The 18,250-nt window shown below is 46.0% G+C and overlaps 1 protein-coding gene across 6 annotated transcripts in view; it reads left to right on the forward strand.

Moving 5' to 3' along the window:
• arhgef6 (Rac/Cdc42 guanine nucleotide exchange factor (GEF) 6) overlaps nt 1–18,250 on the forward strand; it is a 174,546-nt gene that overhangs the window by 133,669 nt on the left and 22,627 nt on the right. For all 6 annotated transcript variants that reach the window (XM_041195755.1, XM_041195756.1, XM_041195757.1 and 3 more), the window contains one exon: nt 1,669–1,815. In XM_041195755.1, coding sequence (XP_041051689.1) covers nt 1,669–1,815 — 147 coding nt within the window. The remainder of the gene's footprint in view (nt 1–1,668; nt 1,816–18,250) is intronic.

Here is an 18,250-nt window from a genome sequence, read left to right on the forward strand (position 1 = left end):
TTCCCATTTGGGTAAAGGTCACCAATCTCTTGCTGCCCTTCCTGAAGCTCCAGCCGAGGTCAGAGTCTCACTGGGTGGTAATTACAAGCACAGAGTGATTTTTGCATTTAATGCAAATGCTTCTTGCATTTGTGTTGCAAAGAATTTGCTTGATATCTTGTAAAATAGATTTATAAAGTTTTGGAAACAGTTGGTGAAAGGAGTGGATCAACAAACTGCAACATCATCGCCCTTTAATGCATCTTTGGCAATGTGAAGTTAACAACATTGTAATCACAGTGCGATGATTTTACAACCCTCACCAGTAACCAAGCAAAACACTAGTTTGGGTTTGCTACGAAATCTTTAATCTTATAATGAAAAAAGCGTATTACCAGCTTCCAGCCATTAAAGAACTTCTTTTGATGATTAAAGGGATTATTTGTTCCAATGCTATCCTGGCTCATCTCCTAACTCGCACCAAGTCCCATTCAACCACCACCCCTGTGCTCACTGACCTCCATTGGCTCCCAGTCTCAGTGCCTCAAATCCCTCCATGGTCTCAGCCCTCCTTGTCTCTGTACTTTCTTCCAGCCCTACAATCCTCCAAGATCTCTTTAATCATCTAATTCTGGCCTCTTGCACATTCCTGATTTCCGTTGCTGTGAAATTGATGAACATGCCTTCAGTTGCCTGGACTTCAAGCACTGGAGTCCTTCCCTAAACTCTTTGTCTCTCTTTTCTCCTATAAGATGCGCCCTAAATCCTACAACTTTGCTGAAGCTTTTCTCACCTGTCCTAATGATTATCATTGACCAGAAACTGAACTGGACGAGCCATATAAATACTGTGGCTGCAAGAGCAGGTCAGAGGCTGGGAATCCTGCTGTGTGTAACTCGCCTCCTGACTCCCCAAAGCCTGTACAAGACACATTTGATGGAATACTCCCCACTTTCCTGGATGAGTACAGCTCCCACAAGACTCAAAAAGCTTGACACCATCCAGGACAAAGCAGCCCACTTGATTGGCACCACATCCACAAACATTCACTCCCTCCGCCACCGACACACGGTAGCAGCAGTGTGTACCATCTACAAGATGCACTGCAGGAATTCACCAAGGCTCTTTAGACAGCACCTTCCAAACCCATGTCTGCTACCATCTAGAAGGACAAGGGCAGCAGATAGATGGGAACACCACCACCTGGAAGTTCCCCTCCAAGTCACTCACCATCCTGACTTGGAAATATATTGCTGTTCCTTCACTGTCGCTGGGTCAAAATCCTGGAACTCCCTTCCTAACTGCACTGTGGGTATACCTACACCACATGGACTGCAGCGGTTCAAGAAGGCAGCTCACCACCACCTTCTCAAGGGGCAGTTAGGTATAGGCAGTAAATGCTGACCCAGCCGCGAAGCCCACATCCCAGGAATGAATTAAAAAAAATGTCTTCTGTGGTTGGTGTCAATTTTCTTTACCTGATTATGCTCCTGTGAAGCTCCTATGGATCATTTCTCTATGTTAAAGGTATCATATAAATGAGAGTTGTTTATTTTACAAATGGACGTGCGGATGCCAATATCCTGTTGCTGTTGGTCATATTTTCTCTTTAAATTGATGAGATTAATGTTTGAGAAACATTAAGCAAGTGCCGCTGTTTTGACCATAATAATATTTTCTTCTTACTAGACTCAGTGCCAGGAACTGCGAAAGAGGAAACAGCTCGAGCTACAGATTCTGTCTGAGCAAATTCAGGGCTGGGAGGGTGAAGACATCAAGTCCCTTGGAAATGTGATTTACATGTCGCAGGTCATAGTGCAGTGTGGAGCAAGCGAGGTAAGGAGTTTAACAAAGTTGACTATAGTAAAAGTGACAGCTATACTTTGTCTATATTTATACTGCAAGTGGGAGGTTGTTCACCAGGTGACACATCTCCTGTTAACATCTTTACTTCATCTTCGCTGGATTTTAAGCCTTACATCAGAAAACAAAGCTTCCTGTTCCAGTTGTGAGTTGGTGCAATATTTTACTCGGGCTGGCTTTAGTTCTGTTCTTCAAATTATGATCTTGTTTCCAATTTATCACCTTGAGCATAGTTCTGGATACTGTGGGGTGGTGGGGAGAAGTAAGAATATCTTGGTCTGGAAGGGAGTAAAATGAAAGACTCTGTTAAATGGATAAATGGAATTGGGGATCAGAGTGTTTAGAGATGATAAGAGAATGGTAGGAGTGCTTACATTAGGGAAGATCAGAATGGAGGTTGTTTTGTTGGGGTATTGAAGATCTTCATGTTATGCGGAACTGAGTGTTGGAGCATGGGAAAAATTAAACATAAGGTGCTATCAGCAGAGGTGAGTTGGTTTGAGGGCAGTGGTGGTGAGAGGAGGGTGGGGTGATGAGAGAGGGGTTTGGAGAGAGATGCTAAGGGTTAAGAATGATGTAAGAAGAATGTGGCTTAGACAAGAAACTACACTTATATAGAAGATCCAGGAAAGATGCGTGCTGACTTAGGGGTAAGTTTGTATAATGGAAGGAGCTAGAAAATGTTTCATGGTCATGTTTGCAGAAGTACACAGAACAAGAAACCGAGGAAGACCAAGCCAGCATTGGCTAGACAATGCCAAGAGTGACATCTCACAGAGAGGGATACAGAAGCAGCTAGTTCAGAATCGACAGCCATGGAGTGAATTCATTTGGACCCCGTTGTCACTGCTGAACTGACAGCTGAGAACATAGGGACATTATTTAAAGTCTTCAGGAAATGAATGAACTGGAGTCTAGAGCAATGTTCAAGATTAGAATGAGCAGTAGGCAATAAGGAGGTGTGGGATCATGTTTAGTGAATAAATAGAGAATACACAGTACAGATGTCACTTGTAGACACCCAGGTATGTGGAATGGCTAACCCTGTGAAACAGTGGGTGGCCAGTTGCTTCATTTTTTAACTGGATTCTAGGTTGATTTTTGACATACTGATGCCATGCTTTGGAGCTGGTTGGATTAATGGAGATGGCTGTACTGATTCCAGTGCAACCCAGGAAATTTGGATGTTTGTATAGGAGTGGAAGGTCAGGTATGCTTAGTGAATTTCCCAGGGATTTTCCTGAATTTGGATGTTTGTATAGGAGTGGAAGGTCAGGTATGCTTAGTGAATTTCCCAGGGATTTTCCTGAATTTGACCCCAGTTTTTCATGATGTGTTTCTTTGCTCCCATGGGATCCTCCTACCCATTGTGACCGGGGAGAGTGGTAGCTAAGGTGGGGTGAGCAGGGTTAGGGAAACTGGTCATTTCTTACCATTTCTTTTCATATGTTTGACGAAGACATTTCCTTGCCGGCTGGCTCGCTAAACAGTCTGACCAAGCGCAAGGCTGGTGGATTAGATTCTCGGCTGCCTCCTTCAAAGGTACGAAAAGAAATGGTAAGAAATGACCAGTTTCCCTAACCCTGCTCACCCCACCTTAGCTACCACTCTCCCCGGTCACAACGGGTAGGAGGATCCCACGGGCGCAAAGAAATACATCATGAAAAACTGGAGTCAAATTCAGGAAAGGTTGACTGAATAGATTCGTGGCTGCCTTTAATGAGTGAAAGCTACAAGAAAGCCCTTTCCCAGGGTTAGGTAGGCGGTCTGCTCTTAGTCTACAGTTGCTCAATTCTAACTTATCTGATGATTTTAAAAAAGCACCAAATCCTCATTTGGTCTCATTGTTTACATTGCTTAATTCAAATCTCCTGCAAAATTCCCTTCTTTTAATTACAAAGTGTGCATAAATTTAAGGCCTTTATTTCTAGTAAGTCCCTTGTGGCAAATCCCCTTCAAAGTTGATTAAACCTTTACTTCGAACACGTTAGGGATCCAGGATGCAGATTGTTATATCTTCCAGCTATCTTTTTCATTTGAAGCAGCGCTGCTTACATGAAAGATCACTTCCTAAATTAAAAACATAATCTAATCTGCATATGCCGTTCTGTAAAGGAGGGGGCGGAGTCAACCTTTTCTGTTCTACGCCCCTGTGATCTGGGTCCTTCCCCGAGCAGTGTCAGTGGGACTGGAAACTCTGTGTGGGTAGGATCCTCAGTAACAACCAACATCCCACCACTCAACAGAAAGTTCTGTTTGTTCAGTGCTGGGGCAGTTTAAAACATCCCCAGTTTTATTGTAAAATTATTCATCAAGGAAAATACACATGGGCTGCTCCAAATCATGGTGCCTCCAGAAACACTAGTCCTGTCTGAAGATCATGGACTAGCCCATTTACTGCACTGGTGCAAATCTCTGGGCCATTTTGTCCATGTCACTCTGGCCGGACCAGCATTTATTGCCCATCCCTAATTGCCCCTTAAGAAGGTGGTGGTGAGCTGCCTTCTTTAGCCACTGCAGTCCAAGTGGTGTAGGTACACCCACAGTGCTGTTAGGGAGGGAGTTCCAGGATTTTGACCCAGTGACAGTGAAGGAACAGCGATATATTTCCAAGTCAGGATGGTGAGTGGCCTGGAGGGGAACTCTCAGGTGGTGGTGTAAGAACTTAAGGAATAAAAGCAGGGATATACCATTCGGCCCATCGAGCCTGCTCTACCATTCAATATGATCATGGCTGACCTTGGGCTTCAACTCCACTTTCCCACCTGCTCCCCAAATCCCTCAATTTCCTGAGACTATAAGTCTCTCTCCCAGCCTTAAATGTATTCAACGATGGAGCATCCACAACCCCATGGGGTAGAGAATTCCAAAGATTCACAACCATGTGAGTGAGATCTTGTTTGAGCTTCTCCAGCCAGGGGAAACATCCTCTTAGTATCAACCCTGTCAAGCCCCTTCAGAATCTTGTAGGTTTCAATGAGATCGCCTCTCATTCTTCTAAACTCCAGAGAAGATAAACCCAATTTACTCGCCTCATCATAGGACAACCCCCTCACCCCCGGGACCACCCAGTGAACCTTCACTGTATCCACTCCAATGCAAGTCTATCCTTCCTTAAATGTGGAGACCAAAACTGTGCATAGTATTCCAGATGTGGGCTCACCAAAGCCCTGTACAACTGGAGCAAAACTCCTTTATTCATGTACTCCAAACCCATAGTAATGAAGGCCAACATACCATTTACCTTCCTAATTGCTTGCTGCACCTGCATATGCTGACTTTCTGCATTCCCTCATCCCAGGGACCAATCTAGTGAACCCTCGCTGTACTGTCTCCAATCTAGTGAACCCTCGCTGTACTGTCTCCAATCTAGTGAACCCTCGCTGTACTGTCTCCAATCTAGTGAACCCTCGCTGTACTGTCTCCAATCTAGTGAACCCTCGCTGTACTGTCTCCAATCTAGTGAACCCTCGCTGTACTGTCTCCAATCTAGTGAACCCTCGCTGTACTGTCTCCAGTCTAGTGAACCCTCGCTGTACTGTCTCCAGTCTAGTGAACCCTCGCTGTACTGTCTCCAGTCTAGTGAACCCTCGCTGTACTGTCTCCAGTCTAGTGAACCCTCGCTGTACTGTCTCCAGTCTAGTGAACCCTCGCTGTACTGTCTCCAGTCTAGTGAACCCTCGCTGTACTGTCTCCAGTCTAGTGAACCCTCGCTGTACTGTCTCCAGTCTAGTGAACCCTCGCTGTACTGTCTCCAGTCTAGTGAACCCTCGCTGTACTGTCTCCAGTCTAGTGAACCCTCGCTGTACTGTCTCCAGTCTAGTGAACCCTCGCTGTACTGTCTCCAGTCTAGTGAACCCTCGCTGTACTGTCTCCAGTCTAGTGAACCCTCGCTGTACTGTCTCCAGTCTAGTGAACCCTCGCTGTACTGTCTCCAGTCTAGTGAACCCTCGCTGTACTGTCTCCAGTCTAGTGAACCCTCGCTGTACTGTCTCCAGTCTAGTGAACCCTCGCTGTACTGTCTCCAGTCTAGTGAACCCTCGCTGTACTGTCTCCAGTCTAGTGAACCCTCGCTGTACTGTCTCCAGTCTAGTGAACCCTCGCTGTACTGTCTCCAGTCTAGTGAACCCTCGCTGTACTGTCTCCAGTCTAGTGAACCCTCGCTGTACTGTCTCCAGTCTAGTGAACCCTCGCTGTACTGTCTCCAGTCTAGTGAACCCTCGCTGTACTGTCTCCAGTCTAGTGAACCCTCGCTGTACTGTCTCCAGTCTAGTGAACCCTCGCTGTACTGTCTCCAGTCTAGTGAACCCTCGCTGTACTGTCTCCAGTCTAGTGAACCCTCGCTGTACTGTCTCCAGTCTAGTGAACCCTCGCTGTACTGTCTCCAGTCTAGTGAACCCTCGCTGTACTGTCTCCAGTCTAGTGAACCCTCGCTGTACTGTCTCCAGTCTAGTGAACCCTCGCTGTACTGTCTCCAGTCTAGTGAACCCTCGCTGTACTGTCTCCAGTCTAGTGAACCCTCGCTGTACTGTCTCCAGTCTAGTGAACCCTCGCTGTACTGTCTCCAGTCTAGTGAACCCTCGCTGTACTGTCTCCAGTCTAGTGAACCCTCGCTGTACTGTCTCCAGTCTAGTGAACCCTCGCTGTACTGTCTCCAGTCTAGTGAACCCTCGCTGTACTGTCTCCAGTCTAGTGAACCCTCGCTGTACTGTCTCCAGTCTAGTGAACCCTCGCTGTACTGTCTCCAGTCTAGTGAACCCTCGCTGTACTGTCTCCAATCTAGTGAACCCTCGCTGTACTGTCTCCAATCTAGTGAACCCTCGCTGTACTGTCTCCAATCTAGTGAACCCTCGCTGTACTGTCTCCAATCTAGTGAACCCTCGCTGTACTGTCTCCAATCTAGTGAACCCTCGCTGTACTGTCTCCAATCTAGTGAACCCTCGCTGTACTGTCTCCAATCTAGTGAACCCTCGCTGTACTGTCTCCAATCTAGTGAACCCTCGCTGTACTGTCTCCAATCTAGTGAACCCTCGCTGTACTGTCTCCAATCTAGTGAACCCTCGCTGTACTGTCTCCAATCTAGTGAACCCTCGCTGTACTGTCTCCAATCTAGTGAACCCTCGCTGTACTGTCTCCAATCTAGTGAACCCTCGCTGTACTGTCTCCAATCTAGTGAACCCTCGCTGTACTGTCTCCAGTCTAGTGAACCCTCGCTGTACTGTCTCCAGTCTAGTGAACCCTCGCTGTACTGTCTCCAGTCTAGTGAACCCTCGCTGTACTGTCTCCAGTCTAGTGAACCCTCGCTGTACTGTCTCCAGTCTAGTGAACCCTCGCTGTACTGTCTCCAGTCTAGTGAACCCTCGCTGTACTGTCTCCAGTCTAGTGAACCCTCGCTGTACTGTCTCCAGTCTAGTGAACCCTCGCTGTACTGTCTCCAGTCTAGTGAACCCTCGCTGTACTGTCTCCAGTCTAGTGAACCCTCGCTGTACTGTCTCCAGTCTAGTGAACCCTCGCTGTACTGTCTCCAGTCTAGTGAACCCTCGCTGTACTGTCTCCAGTCTAGTGAACCCTCGCTGTACTGTCTCCAGTCTAGTGAACCCTCGCTGTACTGTCTCCAGTCTAGTGAACCCTCGCTGTACTGTCTCCAGTCTAGTGAACCCTCGCTGTACTGTCTCCAGTCTAGTGAACCCTCGCTGTACTGTCTCCAGTCTAGTGAACCCTCGCTGTACTGTCTCCAGTCTAGTGAACCCTCGCTGTACTGTCTCCAGTCTAGTGAACCCTCGCTGTACTGTCTCCAGTCTAGTGAACCCTCGCTGTACTGTCTCCAGTCTAGTGAACCCTCGCTGTACTGTCTCCAGTCTAGTGAACCCTCGCTGTACTGTCTCCAGTCTAGTGAACCCTCGCTGTACTGTCTCCAGTCTAGTGAACCCTCGCTGTACTGTCTCCAGTCTAGTGAACCCTCGCTGTACTGTCTCCAGTCTAGTGAACCCTCGCTGTACTGTCTCCAGTCTAGTGAACCCTCGCTGTACTGTCTCCAGTCTAGTGAACCCTCGCTGTACTGTCTCCAGTCTAGTGAACCCTCGCTGTACTGTCTCCAGTCTAGTGAACCCTCGCTGTACTGTCTCCAGTCTAGTGAACCCTCGCTGTACTGTCTCCAGTCTAGTGAACCCTCGCTGTACTGTCTCCAGTCTAGTGAACCCTCGCTGTACTGTCTCCAGTCTAGTGAACCCTCGCTGTACTGTCTCCAGTCTAGTGAACCCTCGCTGTACTGTCTCCAGTCTAGTGAACCCTCGCTGTACTGTCTCCAGTCTAGTGAACCCTCGCTGTACTGTCTCCAGTCTAGTGAACCCTCGCTGTACTGTCTCCAGTCTAGTGAACCCTCGCTGTACTGTCTCCAGTCTAGTGAACCCTCGCTGTACTGTCTCCAGTCTAGTGAACCCTCGCTGTACTGTCTCCAGTCTAGTGAACCCTCGCTGTACTGTCTCCAGTCTAGTGAACCCTCGCTGTACTGTCTCCAGTCTAGTGAACCCTCGCTGTACTGTCTCCAGTCTAGTGAACCCTCGCTGTACTGTCTCCAGTCTAGTGAACCCTCGCTGTACTGTCTCCAGTCTAGTGAACCCTCGCTGTACTGTCTCCAGTCTAGTGAACCCTCGCTGTACTGTCTCCAGTCTAGTGAACCCTCGCTGTACTGTCTCCAGTCTAGTGAACCCTCGCTGTACTGTCTCCAGTCTAGTGAACCCTCGCTGTACTGTCTCCAGTCTAGTGAACCCTCGCTGTACTGTCTCCAGTCTAGTGAACCCTCGCTGTACTGTCTCCAGTCTAGTGAACCCTCGCTGTACTGTCTCCAGTCTAGTGAACCCTCGCTGTACTGTCTCCAGTCTAGTGAACCCTCGCTGTACTGTCTCCAGTCTAGTGAACCCTCGCTGTACTGTCTCCAGTCTAGTGAACCCTCGCTGTACTGTCTCCAGTCTAGTGAACCCTCGCTGTACTGTCTCCAGTCTAGTGAACCCTCGCTGTACTGTCTCCAGTCTAGTGAACCCTCGCTGTACTGTCTCCAGTCTAGTGAACCCTCGCTGTACTGTCTCCAGTCTAGTGAACCCTCGCTGTACTGTCTCCAGTCTAGTGAACCCTCGCTGTACTGTCTCCAGTCTAGTGAACCCTCGCTGTACTGTCTCCAGTCTAGTGAACCCTCGCTGTACTGTCTCCAGTCTAGTGAACCCTCGCTGTACTGTCTCCAGTCTAGTGAACCCTCGCTGTACTGTCTCCAGTCTAGTGAACCCTCGCTGTACTGTCTCCAGTCTAGTGAACCCTCGCTGTACTGTCTCCAGTCTAGTGAACCCTCGCTGTACTGTCTCCAGTCTAGTGAACCCTCGCTGTACTGTCTGTCTAGTGACCCTCGCATGTCCCCCCCCTAGTGAACCCTCGCTGTACTGTCTCCAGTCTAGTGAACCCTCGCTGTACTGTCTCCAGTCTAGTGAACCCTCGCTGTACTGTCTCCAGTCTAGTGAACCCTCGCTGTACTGTCTCCAGTCTAGTGAACCCTCGCTGTACTGTCTCCAGTCTAGTGAACCCTCGCTGTACTGTCTCCAGTCTAGTGAACCCTCGCTGTACTGTCTCCAGTCTAGTGAACCCTCGCTGTACTGTCTCCAGTCTAGTGAACCCTCGCTGTACTGTCTCCAGTCTAGTGAACCCTCGCTGTACTGTCTCCAGTCTAGTGAACCCTCGCTGTACTGTCTCCAGTCTAGTGAACCCTCGCTGTACTGTCTCCAGTCTAGTGAACCCTCGCTGTACTGTCTCCAGTCTAGTGAACCCTCGCTGTACTGTCTCCAGTCTAGTGAACCCTCGCTGTACTGTCTCCAATGTAATATCCTTCCTTAAATATGGAGACCAAGGCTGCACAACTACTCCAGGTGTTCGAATTCGCTGTCAGCTCTCGTTTGTCTAGGTGGTAGAGTGTTTATTATAATTTTTGGAACATAAACAGGCTGCTAGCATAATGCCTCAACATTTGAATTTCCTTTTATGGGGCTTGATTTTGAAAAACAACCAACTTGAACTGTTTTGTTGAACTATTTGATAGAGAGACAAGCGACAGTAATGCAGCTGAGCATAAACCTCTTGCCCGCACCTTCCCCCACTGCTCCCCAATCCCCCAGGATTACACATCTGGAAACCAGGCATTCTTGGCCCATGAGAAGCTGAGCTGTTGGTTGCCCAGTATTGTAGCTGTGAGTGAGATTCCATGCTCAAGGTGTGATTAGAATGGTTTACCTCATGCTATCGACTTTGAATCTGTTTGCTTCAACATGATTGTTAGCTGCCAATGAAGTGCTATGTTCAGGCTACAGTAAAACGTCTTTTTTGAAAGCCTGTCTATTACGAGAACACATATTTCCTCCCAACCCTGTAGTAAACAACTTCAGTATTCTCACTGGAAGGTGCTCCGCTTCGAGCAATATCTTAGCCAATTGTTGGTTTTGGCAGAATAGTGACCTTAAAAGAAAGATCATCCTGTGATTAGAATTTTAATATGCATCTTGGTGCAGCATCTTGGATTTTGCACAGTGTGTCTGATGTGGTAAAGAGACAGATCAGAGAGGCAGGTCTGTTGTGATTTGGTGAAACATACCAAAATAGTGAACTTGACTGGAATTACTTCTCTTCTGAGGGCTCGATTTTCACTCATTTTGGTTTGTAATGTGAGGGAATTGTCAATAATCCCTGATGTATTCAGTTTTTGATCAGTACAGTGTGGATTTTGGAATCCAGAGTTCTCACCTCATTAAATAATCTTGGAGATAGAAACATAGAAACTAGGAGCAGGAGTAGGCCATTCGGCCCTTCGAGCCTGCTCCGCCATTCATTATGATCATGGCTGATCATCCAACTCAATAGCCTGCTCCCGCTTTCTCCCCATACCCTTTGATCCTTTTCGCCCCAAGAGCTATATCTAACTCCTTCTGGAAAACATACAATGTTTTGGCCTCAGCTACTTTCTGTGGTAGCGAATTCCACAGGGTCACCACTCTCTGGGTGAAGAAATTTCTCCTCATCTCAGTCCTAAATGGTCTACCCTGTATCCTAAGACTGTGACCCCTAGTTCTGGAGTCCCCCACCATAGGGAACATCCTTCCTGCATCTACCCTGTCTAGTCCTGTTAGAATTTTATAGGTTTCTATGAGATCCCCCCTCACTCTTCTGAACTCCAATTAATATAATCCTAATTGACTCAATCTCTCCTCATATGTCAGTCCCGCCATCCCAGGAATCAGTCAGGTAAACCTTCCCTGCACTCCCTCTATAGCATCAACATCCTTCCACAGATAAGGAGACCAAAACTGCTCACAATATTCCAGGTGTGGTCTCACCAAGGCCCTGTACAATTGCAGCAAGACATCCCTGTTCCTGTACTCGAATTCTCTCCCTATGAAGGCCAACATACCATTTGCCTTCTTTACCGCCTGCTGCACCTGCATGCTTACCTTCAGCGACTGGTGTATGAGGTCTCGTTGCGCATTCTCCCCTCTCAATTTATAGCCATCCAGATAATAATCTGCCTTCTTGTTTTTGCTTCCAAAGTGGATAACCTCACATTTATCCACATTATACTGCATCTGTCATGCATTTGCCCACTCACTCAGCTTGTCCAAATCACACTGAAGCATCTCTGCATCCTCCTCACAGCTCACCCTCCCACCCAGCTTTGTGTCCTCTGCAAATTTGGAGATATTATATTTAGTTCCCTCATTTAAATCATTAATATATATTGTGAATGGCTGGGGTCCCAGCACCGATCCCTGCGGTACCCCAGTAGTCACTGCCTGTCATCCGGATAAAGACCCGTTTATTCCTACTCTTTGTTTCCTGTCTGCCAACCAGTTTTCTGTCCATCTCAATACACTAGCCCCAATCCCATGCACTTTAATTTTACAGGCTAATCTCTTATGTGGGACTTTGTTGAAAGCCTCCTGAAAGTCCAAATAAACCACATCCTTGAAAAATTTCAGTAGGTTTGTCAAGCATGATTTCTCTTTCATAAATCCATGATGACTCTGTCTGATTCTGCCACTGTTTTCCATGTGCACAGCTATTAAATCTTTTTTAATGGACTCTAGAATTTTCCCCACTATCAACATCAGGCTGACTGGTCTATAATTCCCTGTTTTCTCTCTATCTCCCTTTGTAAATAGTGAGGTTACATTAGCTACCCTCCAATCTGTAGGAACTATTCTAGGGTCTATAAAATCTTGGAAGATGACCACCAATGCATCCACTATTTCTAGGGCCAGTTCCTTAAGTACTCTGGGATGTAGATTATCAGGCCCTGGGAATTTATCGGCCTTCAATCCCATCAATTTCCCCAACACCATTTCCTTACTAATACTGATTTCTTTCATTTCCTCCCTCTCACTAAACCCTGTGTTCCCCAACATTTCTGGAATGTTATTAGTGTCCTCCTTTGTGAAGACAGAACCAAAGTATGTATTTAGTTGGTCAGCCATTTCTTTGTTCCCCATTGTAAATTCCTCTGTTTCTGACTGTAAGGGACCTACATTTGTCTTCATCAATCTTTTTCTCTTCACAGACCTATAGAAACTTTTACAGTCAGTTTTTATGTTCCCCGCAAGCTTCCTCTCGTACTCTATTTTCCCTTTCTTAATCAATCTCTTGGTCCTCCTTTGCTGAATTCTAAACTGCTCCCAATCCTCAGGTCTGTTGTTTTTTCTGGCCAATTTGTATGTCTCTTCCTTGCATCTAATACTATCTCTAATTTCCCTTGTAAGCCATGGTTTGGCCACCTTTCCTGTTTTACTTTTGTGCCAGACAGGAATAAACAATTGTTGCAGTTTACCCATGCGCTCTTTGAATGTTTGTCATTGCCTATCCACTGTCATTCCTTTAAGTAACATTTCCCAATCCATCATAGCCAACTCGTGTTATATACCATTGTAGTTTCCTTTATTAAGATTCAGGACCCAAGTCTCAGAATCAACTACGTCACTCTCCATCTTGATGAAGAATTCTATCATATTATGGTCGCTCATCCTCAAGGGGCCTCGGACAACTAGATTGTGTATTATTCCCTTCTCATTACACAATACCCATTCTAGGGTGGCCTGTTCTCTAGTTGGTTCCTCAACGTAATGGTCCAGAAAACCATCCCGTATACGCTCCAGGAATTCCTCCTCTACGGTATTGTTACTAATTTGATTTGCCCAATCTATATGCAGATTAAAGTCACCCATAATTACAGATGTTCCTTTATTGCATGCATCTCTAATTTCCTGTTTAATGCCATTCCCAATATCACCACCACAGTTTGGGGGTCTATATACAACCCCCACTTACATTTTTTGCCCTTAGTATTTCTCAGCTCTACCCATACAGATTTCACATCGTCGGAGCTAATATCTTTCCTCACTATTGCGATAATTTCCTCTTTAACCAGCAATGCAGCTCCACAACCTTTTCCTTTTTGTCTGTCCTTCCTAAATACTGAATACCCCTGGATGTTCAGTTCCCATCCCTGGTCACCCTGCAGCCATGTCTCCGTAATCCCGACTATATCATACCTGTTTACATCTATTTGCGTGGTTATTTCATCCACTTTATTGCGAATGCTCCTCGCGTTAAGGCACAAAGCCTTAAGGTTTGTCTTTTTAACATTACTTGTCCCATTCCCACTATTTTTCACTGAGACCCTGTTTGATTCTTGCCCTTGATTTCTCTGGCTATCACTTTTCTTATTCCGCTTCCTGTGTTTTGTTCTTGTCCTTGATTCCCCTTCCTCTGACTCCTTGCATAGGTTCCCATCCCCCTGCCATTTTAGTTTAAACCGTCCCCAACCACTCTAGCAAATATTCCCCCCAGGACATCAGTCCCGGTCCTGCCCAGGTCTAACCCGTCCAGTTGGTACTTGTCCCACCTCCCCCAGAACCGGTCCCAATGTCCCAGGAATCTGAAACCCTCCACTTCACACCATCTCTTCAACCACGTATTCATCCGATATATCCTGCCATTTCTACTCTGACTGGCACGTGGCACTGGTAGTAATCCTGAGATCACTACCTTTGAGGCCCTACTTTTCAACTTAGACCCTAACTCCCTATATTCTGCTTTTAGGACCTCGTCCCTTTTTTTTTTTTACCTATGTTGTTTGTACCAATGTGTACCACAATCACTGGCTGTTCACCCTCTCCCTTCAGAATGTCCTGTAGCTACTCTGAGACATCCTTGACCCTAGCACCAGGGAGGCAACATACCATCCTGGAGTCTCGTTTGCAGCCACAGAAACACCTCACTTTTCCCCGTATAATTGAATCCCCTATAACTATTGCATTTCCACACTTTTTTCTCCTCCCCTGTGTATCAGAGTCGACCGTGGTGCAATGAATTTAGCTGTTGCTGCTTTCTCCTGAGCGGCCATTCCCCTCAGCAGTATCCAAAGCGGTATATCTGTTTTGCAGGGGAAAGCCACAGGAGATTCCTGCATTGCCTGCCTAGTCCTCTTGCTCTACCTGGTGGTCACCCATTCCCTTCCCGCCTGTGGACTCTTAGCCTGCAGTGTGACCACCTCTCTATACGTGCTATCCATGATACAGTCCACCTCGCGGATGCTCCACAGTGTCTCCAGCCCTCACTCCAGTTCCAAAACCCGAGCTTCCAAGAGCTGCAGCTGGAGACACTTCCTGCACACATGCTGGCCCCGGGCACTGTAAATGTTCCCGGCTTCCCACGTAGAGCAGGAGGAGCACACCACGGCTTTGAGCTCTCCTGCCATGACCTACCTCTTTAAATTAAATTAAATGTTTTGGAAGATACTTAATATCAAATAATATCAATTACTCTAGGGCCCCTTTCCTCTGCTCCTCGTTGTTACAGAATATAGCCCTTACAAATGATGCATCACAAAATAAGACCTTAAAAACTATGAGCGATTAAAAGTAGTAAATACTTACCTGACTGTACTCACAGTATTCAAAGTCAGCACTGTAAGATGGCCTGTTTTTATACTCTCTGAATCTAGCCTCTGAAAACCTGTTTAAGCCAATTATCTAATTAACTAGCTGCAGCTGCAAGCAGAGCCTGTATAAACCCTGTTTTAATGCTGGACTAAAACTCACCTTCTTCCAACCCAAACAACAACTTTTAGTTAATTACTAAATTAAAGAAAGACTAGACTCATGATAGAAGTTAACCCTTAAATTTCCTCAGTCACCAAACTCCAACTTAAGCACTCCAGTGCAGCACTCCAGTGCAGCACTCCATACTTGCCAAACATGTCCTTATGGAAAGCTTTCTGAAAATCCAAATACACCACATCCACTGGTTCTCCCTTATCTATTTTGCCAGTTACATCCTCATAGAACTCCAGTAGGTTTGTCAAACATGATTTCCCTTTCATAAATCCATGTTGACTTTGTCTAATCCTGTTGATATTTTCCTAGTGTCCTGTTATCACATCCCTTATAATAGACTCTAGCATTTTCCCTATCACTGAGGTTAGGCTAACTGGTCTGTAATTCACTGTTTTTTCCCTCCTCCCTTTTTTAAATAGTGGGGTTACATTTTCCACCCTCCAATCTGCTGGGAGTGTCCCAGAATCTACAGAGTTTCGGAAGATGACAACCAACACATCCACTATTTCCATGGCCACCTCCTTTAGTACCCTGGGATGTAGATTATTGAGGCCCTGGGGATTTATCGGCTTTCAGTCCCATTAATTTCTCCAGCACTGTTTTTTTAATGATACTAATTTCCTTCAATTCCTCCTTCTCACTAGACCCTTGGTTCCCTAGCATTTCTGGGAAGTTATTTGTGTCTTCCTCCGTGAAGACAGAACTAAAGTTGTTGTTTAATTGCTCTGCCATATCCTTGTTCTCTATTAGAAATTCTCATGTTTCGCACTGTAAGAGACTTACGTTTGTCTTTATTAATCTTTTTCTTCTTACATTCTTATAGAAATTTCTACAGTCCTCTTTTATTTTCCTTTCAAGTTTACTCTCATACTCTATTTTTCCCCCTCTCAATCTCTTGCTCCTCCTTTGCTGAATTCCAAACTGCTCCCAACCCTCAGGCTTGCTACTTTTTCTAGCAACTTTATATGACTCCTCTTTGGATCTAATACTATCCTTAATTACTTTTGTTAGCCATGGTTGGGCTGCTTTTCCTGTTGTGTTTTTGCACCAGAAGGGAATGTTGCAATGCATAGATTCATTCCTCAAATGTTAGTCATTGCCTATCCACCATCATGCCTTTTAATGAAGTTCCCCAATCTACCTTAGCCGACTCACACCTCATACCTTCATAGTTTCCATTGTTAAGATTTAGGGCCCTAGTTTCAGATCGGACTACTTCACTTTCCATCCTAATGAAGAATTCCAACATGTTATGGTCACTGTTCCCTAAAGGACCCCACAGAACGAGATTATTAATTAAATCCTTCTCATTGCCCAGGACCAAATGTAGGGTAACCTGTTCCCTAGTCTGTTCTTTGATGTACTGGTCTAAAAAACCATCTTCAGGAACTCCGTTGCCACAGTATTATTATTAATTTTATTTTCCCAGTCTATATGTAGATTGAAGTCACCCATAATTACTGTAGCACCCTTGTTACACGCATCTCTAATTTCCTGTTTAATCACGTCCCCCACGTTATCACTACAGTTTGGAGGCCTATAGACAACTCCCACTAATGTTTTCCACCCCTTGTTTTTCATAGCTCCACCCAGATTGATTCTACATCTAGATTTTCTGAGCCAATATCCTCACTCACTATTGCACTGATTTGATCCTTAACTAACAATGCCACGCCACCTCCTTTTCCCTTTTGCCTGTCCTTCCTAAATATCGAGTACCCTTGGATATTTGGTTCCCAGCCTTGGTCACCCTGCAGCCATGACTCCGTAATCACAATCGTACCATACCCGTTTACATCTGTTTACGCTGTTAATTCATCTAATTTATTGTGAATGCTCTGTACATTCAGGTACAGTGCCTTGAGACTTGACTTTTTAACATTTTTACACTTTTATTTTGCACTATGGCCCTATTTGCTGCTCGCCCTCGTTTCCTCTGCCTTCCACTTTTGCTTTCTGCTTTTCTGTCTTTCATTCCTATCTTTGTTTCCTTCTCGTGTCTCCCCACTCATGTCCCCACCCCCCTGCCACTCTAGTTTAAACCCTGCCCCACAGTACTAGCAAATACCCCTGTGAGGATATTGGTCCCGGTCCTGCTGGGTGCAACCCGTCCAGCTTGTACAGGTCCCATCTTCCCCAGAATTGGTCCCAATTCCTCTGGAATCTAAATTCCACCCCCCTACACTGTCTCTCCAGCCACATATCCATCTAGTCTATTCACCTATTCCTGATATCGCTAGCATTTGGCACTGGGAGTAATCCTGAGATTACTACCTTTTGAGGTCCTGCTTTTTAATTTATTTCCTAGCTCCCTATATTCTACTTGCAGGACCTCATCCCTCTTTTTACCTATGTCACTGGTACCGATATGGACCATGACCTCTGGCTGTTCACCCTCTCCCTTCAGAATGTCCTGCAGCTGCAGCAACATCTAGCTGTTCCCCTTACATTAGAATCCCCTGTCACTATTGCTCTCCCACTCTTTTCCGCCAGCCCCCCTGCAGTATCCAAAACGGAAAATCTGTGGGTGAGGGAGATGGACCTAGGGGTCTCCTGCACTACCTGCCTAGTGCCTTTACTCTGTCTGACAGTCACTCGTTCCCTTTCTGCCTGTGCTCTCTTTACCTGTGATGTGACCACCTCACTGGACGTGCTATCCACAAAGATCTCAGCCCTGCGGATGCTCCACAGTGACTTCAGCTGCTGCTCCTGAGCTGAAATGTGGATTTCAAGTAGCTGCAGCTGGAGACACTTACTGCAAACGTGGTCACCATGAAAACTGGAAATATCCCTGATTTCCCACATTGCACAGGAGGAGCATTCCACATGACTGAGCAGCCCTATCATGACTTATCCTAAAATTACTCCCTTTACTTTTACTTCCTCTAGTTTAGAGAATGTGAAGGACAATAGAAATACTCACCAAATCCTACTTACCAAGGTCCCTCTTCTTTCTGAGGAAAGGTAGAAAATGAAAGGATCAGCACTTTCTCTCTTCAGCGAACTCCCTCATTCACCAAACTCCAACTGAAGCACTCAAATGCCCAGAGCAGCACTCCAGTGCAGTCAAAAGCAGCACTGTAGATGACTCACTTTTACGCTGTCTGAATCTAGCGTCTGAAAATTTGTTTAAGCCAGTTAGCCAATTAACTAGCTGCAAGCAGAGCCTGAATGAGCCCTGTTTTTAGCTGGACTAAAACTCACCTTCTTCCAACCCAAAGAGCAGCTCTTGATTAATTGCTTAATTAAAAAAAGACTAGACCGTAGAT

The sequence above is a fragment of the Carcharodon carcharias genome, chromosome 9 (assembly GCF_017639515.1).
Source record: "Carcharodon carcharias isolate sCarCar2 chromosome 9, sCarCar2.pri, whole genome shotgun sequence".
In the NCBI taxonomy this organism is placed as follows: Eukaryota; Metazoa; Chordata; class Chondrichthyes; order Lamniformes; family Lamnidae; genus Carcharodon; species Carcharodon carcharias.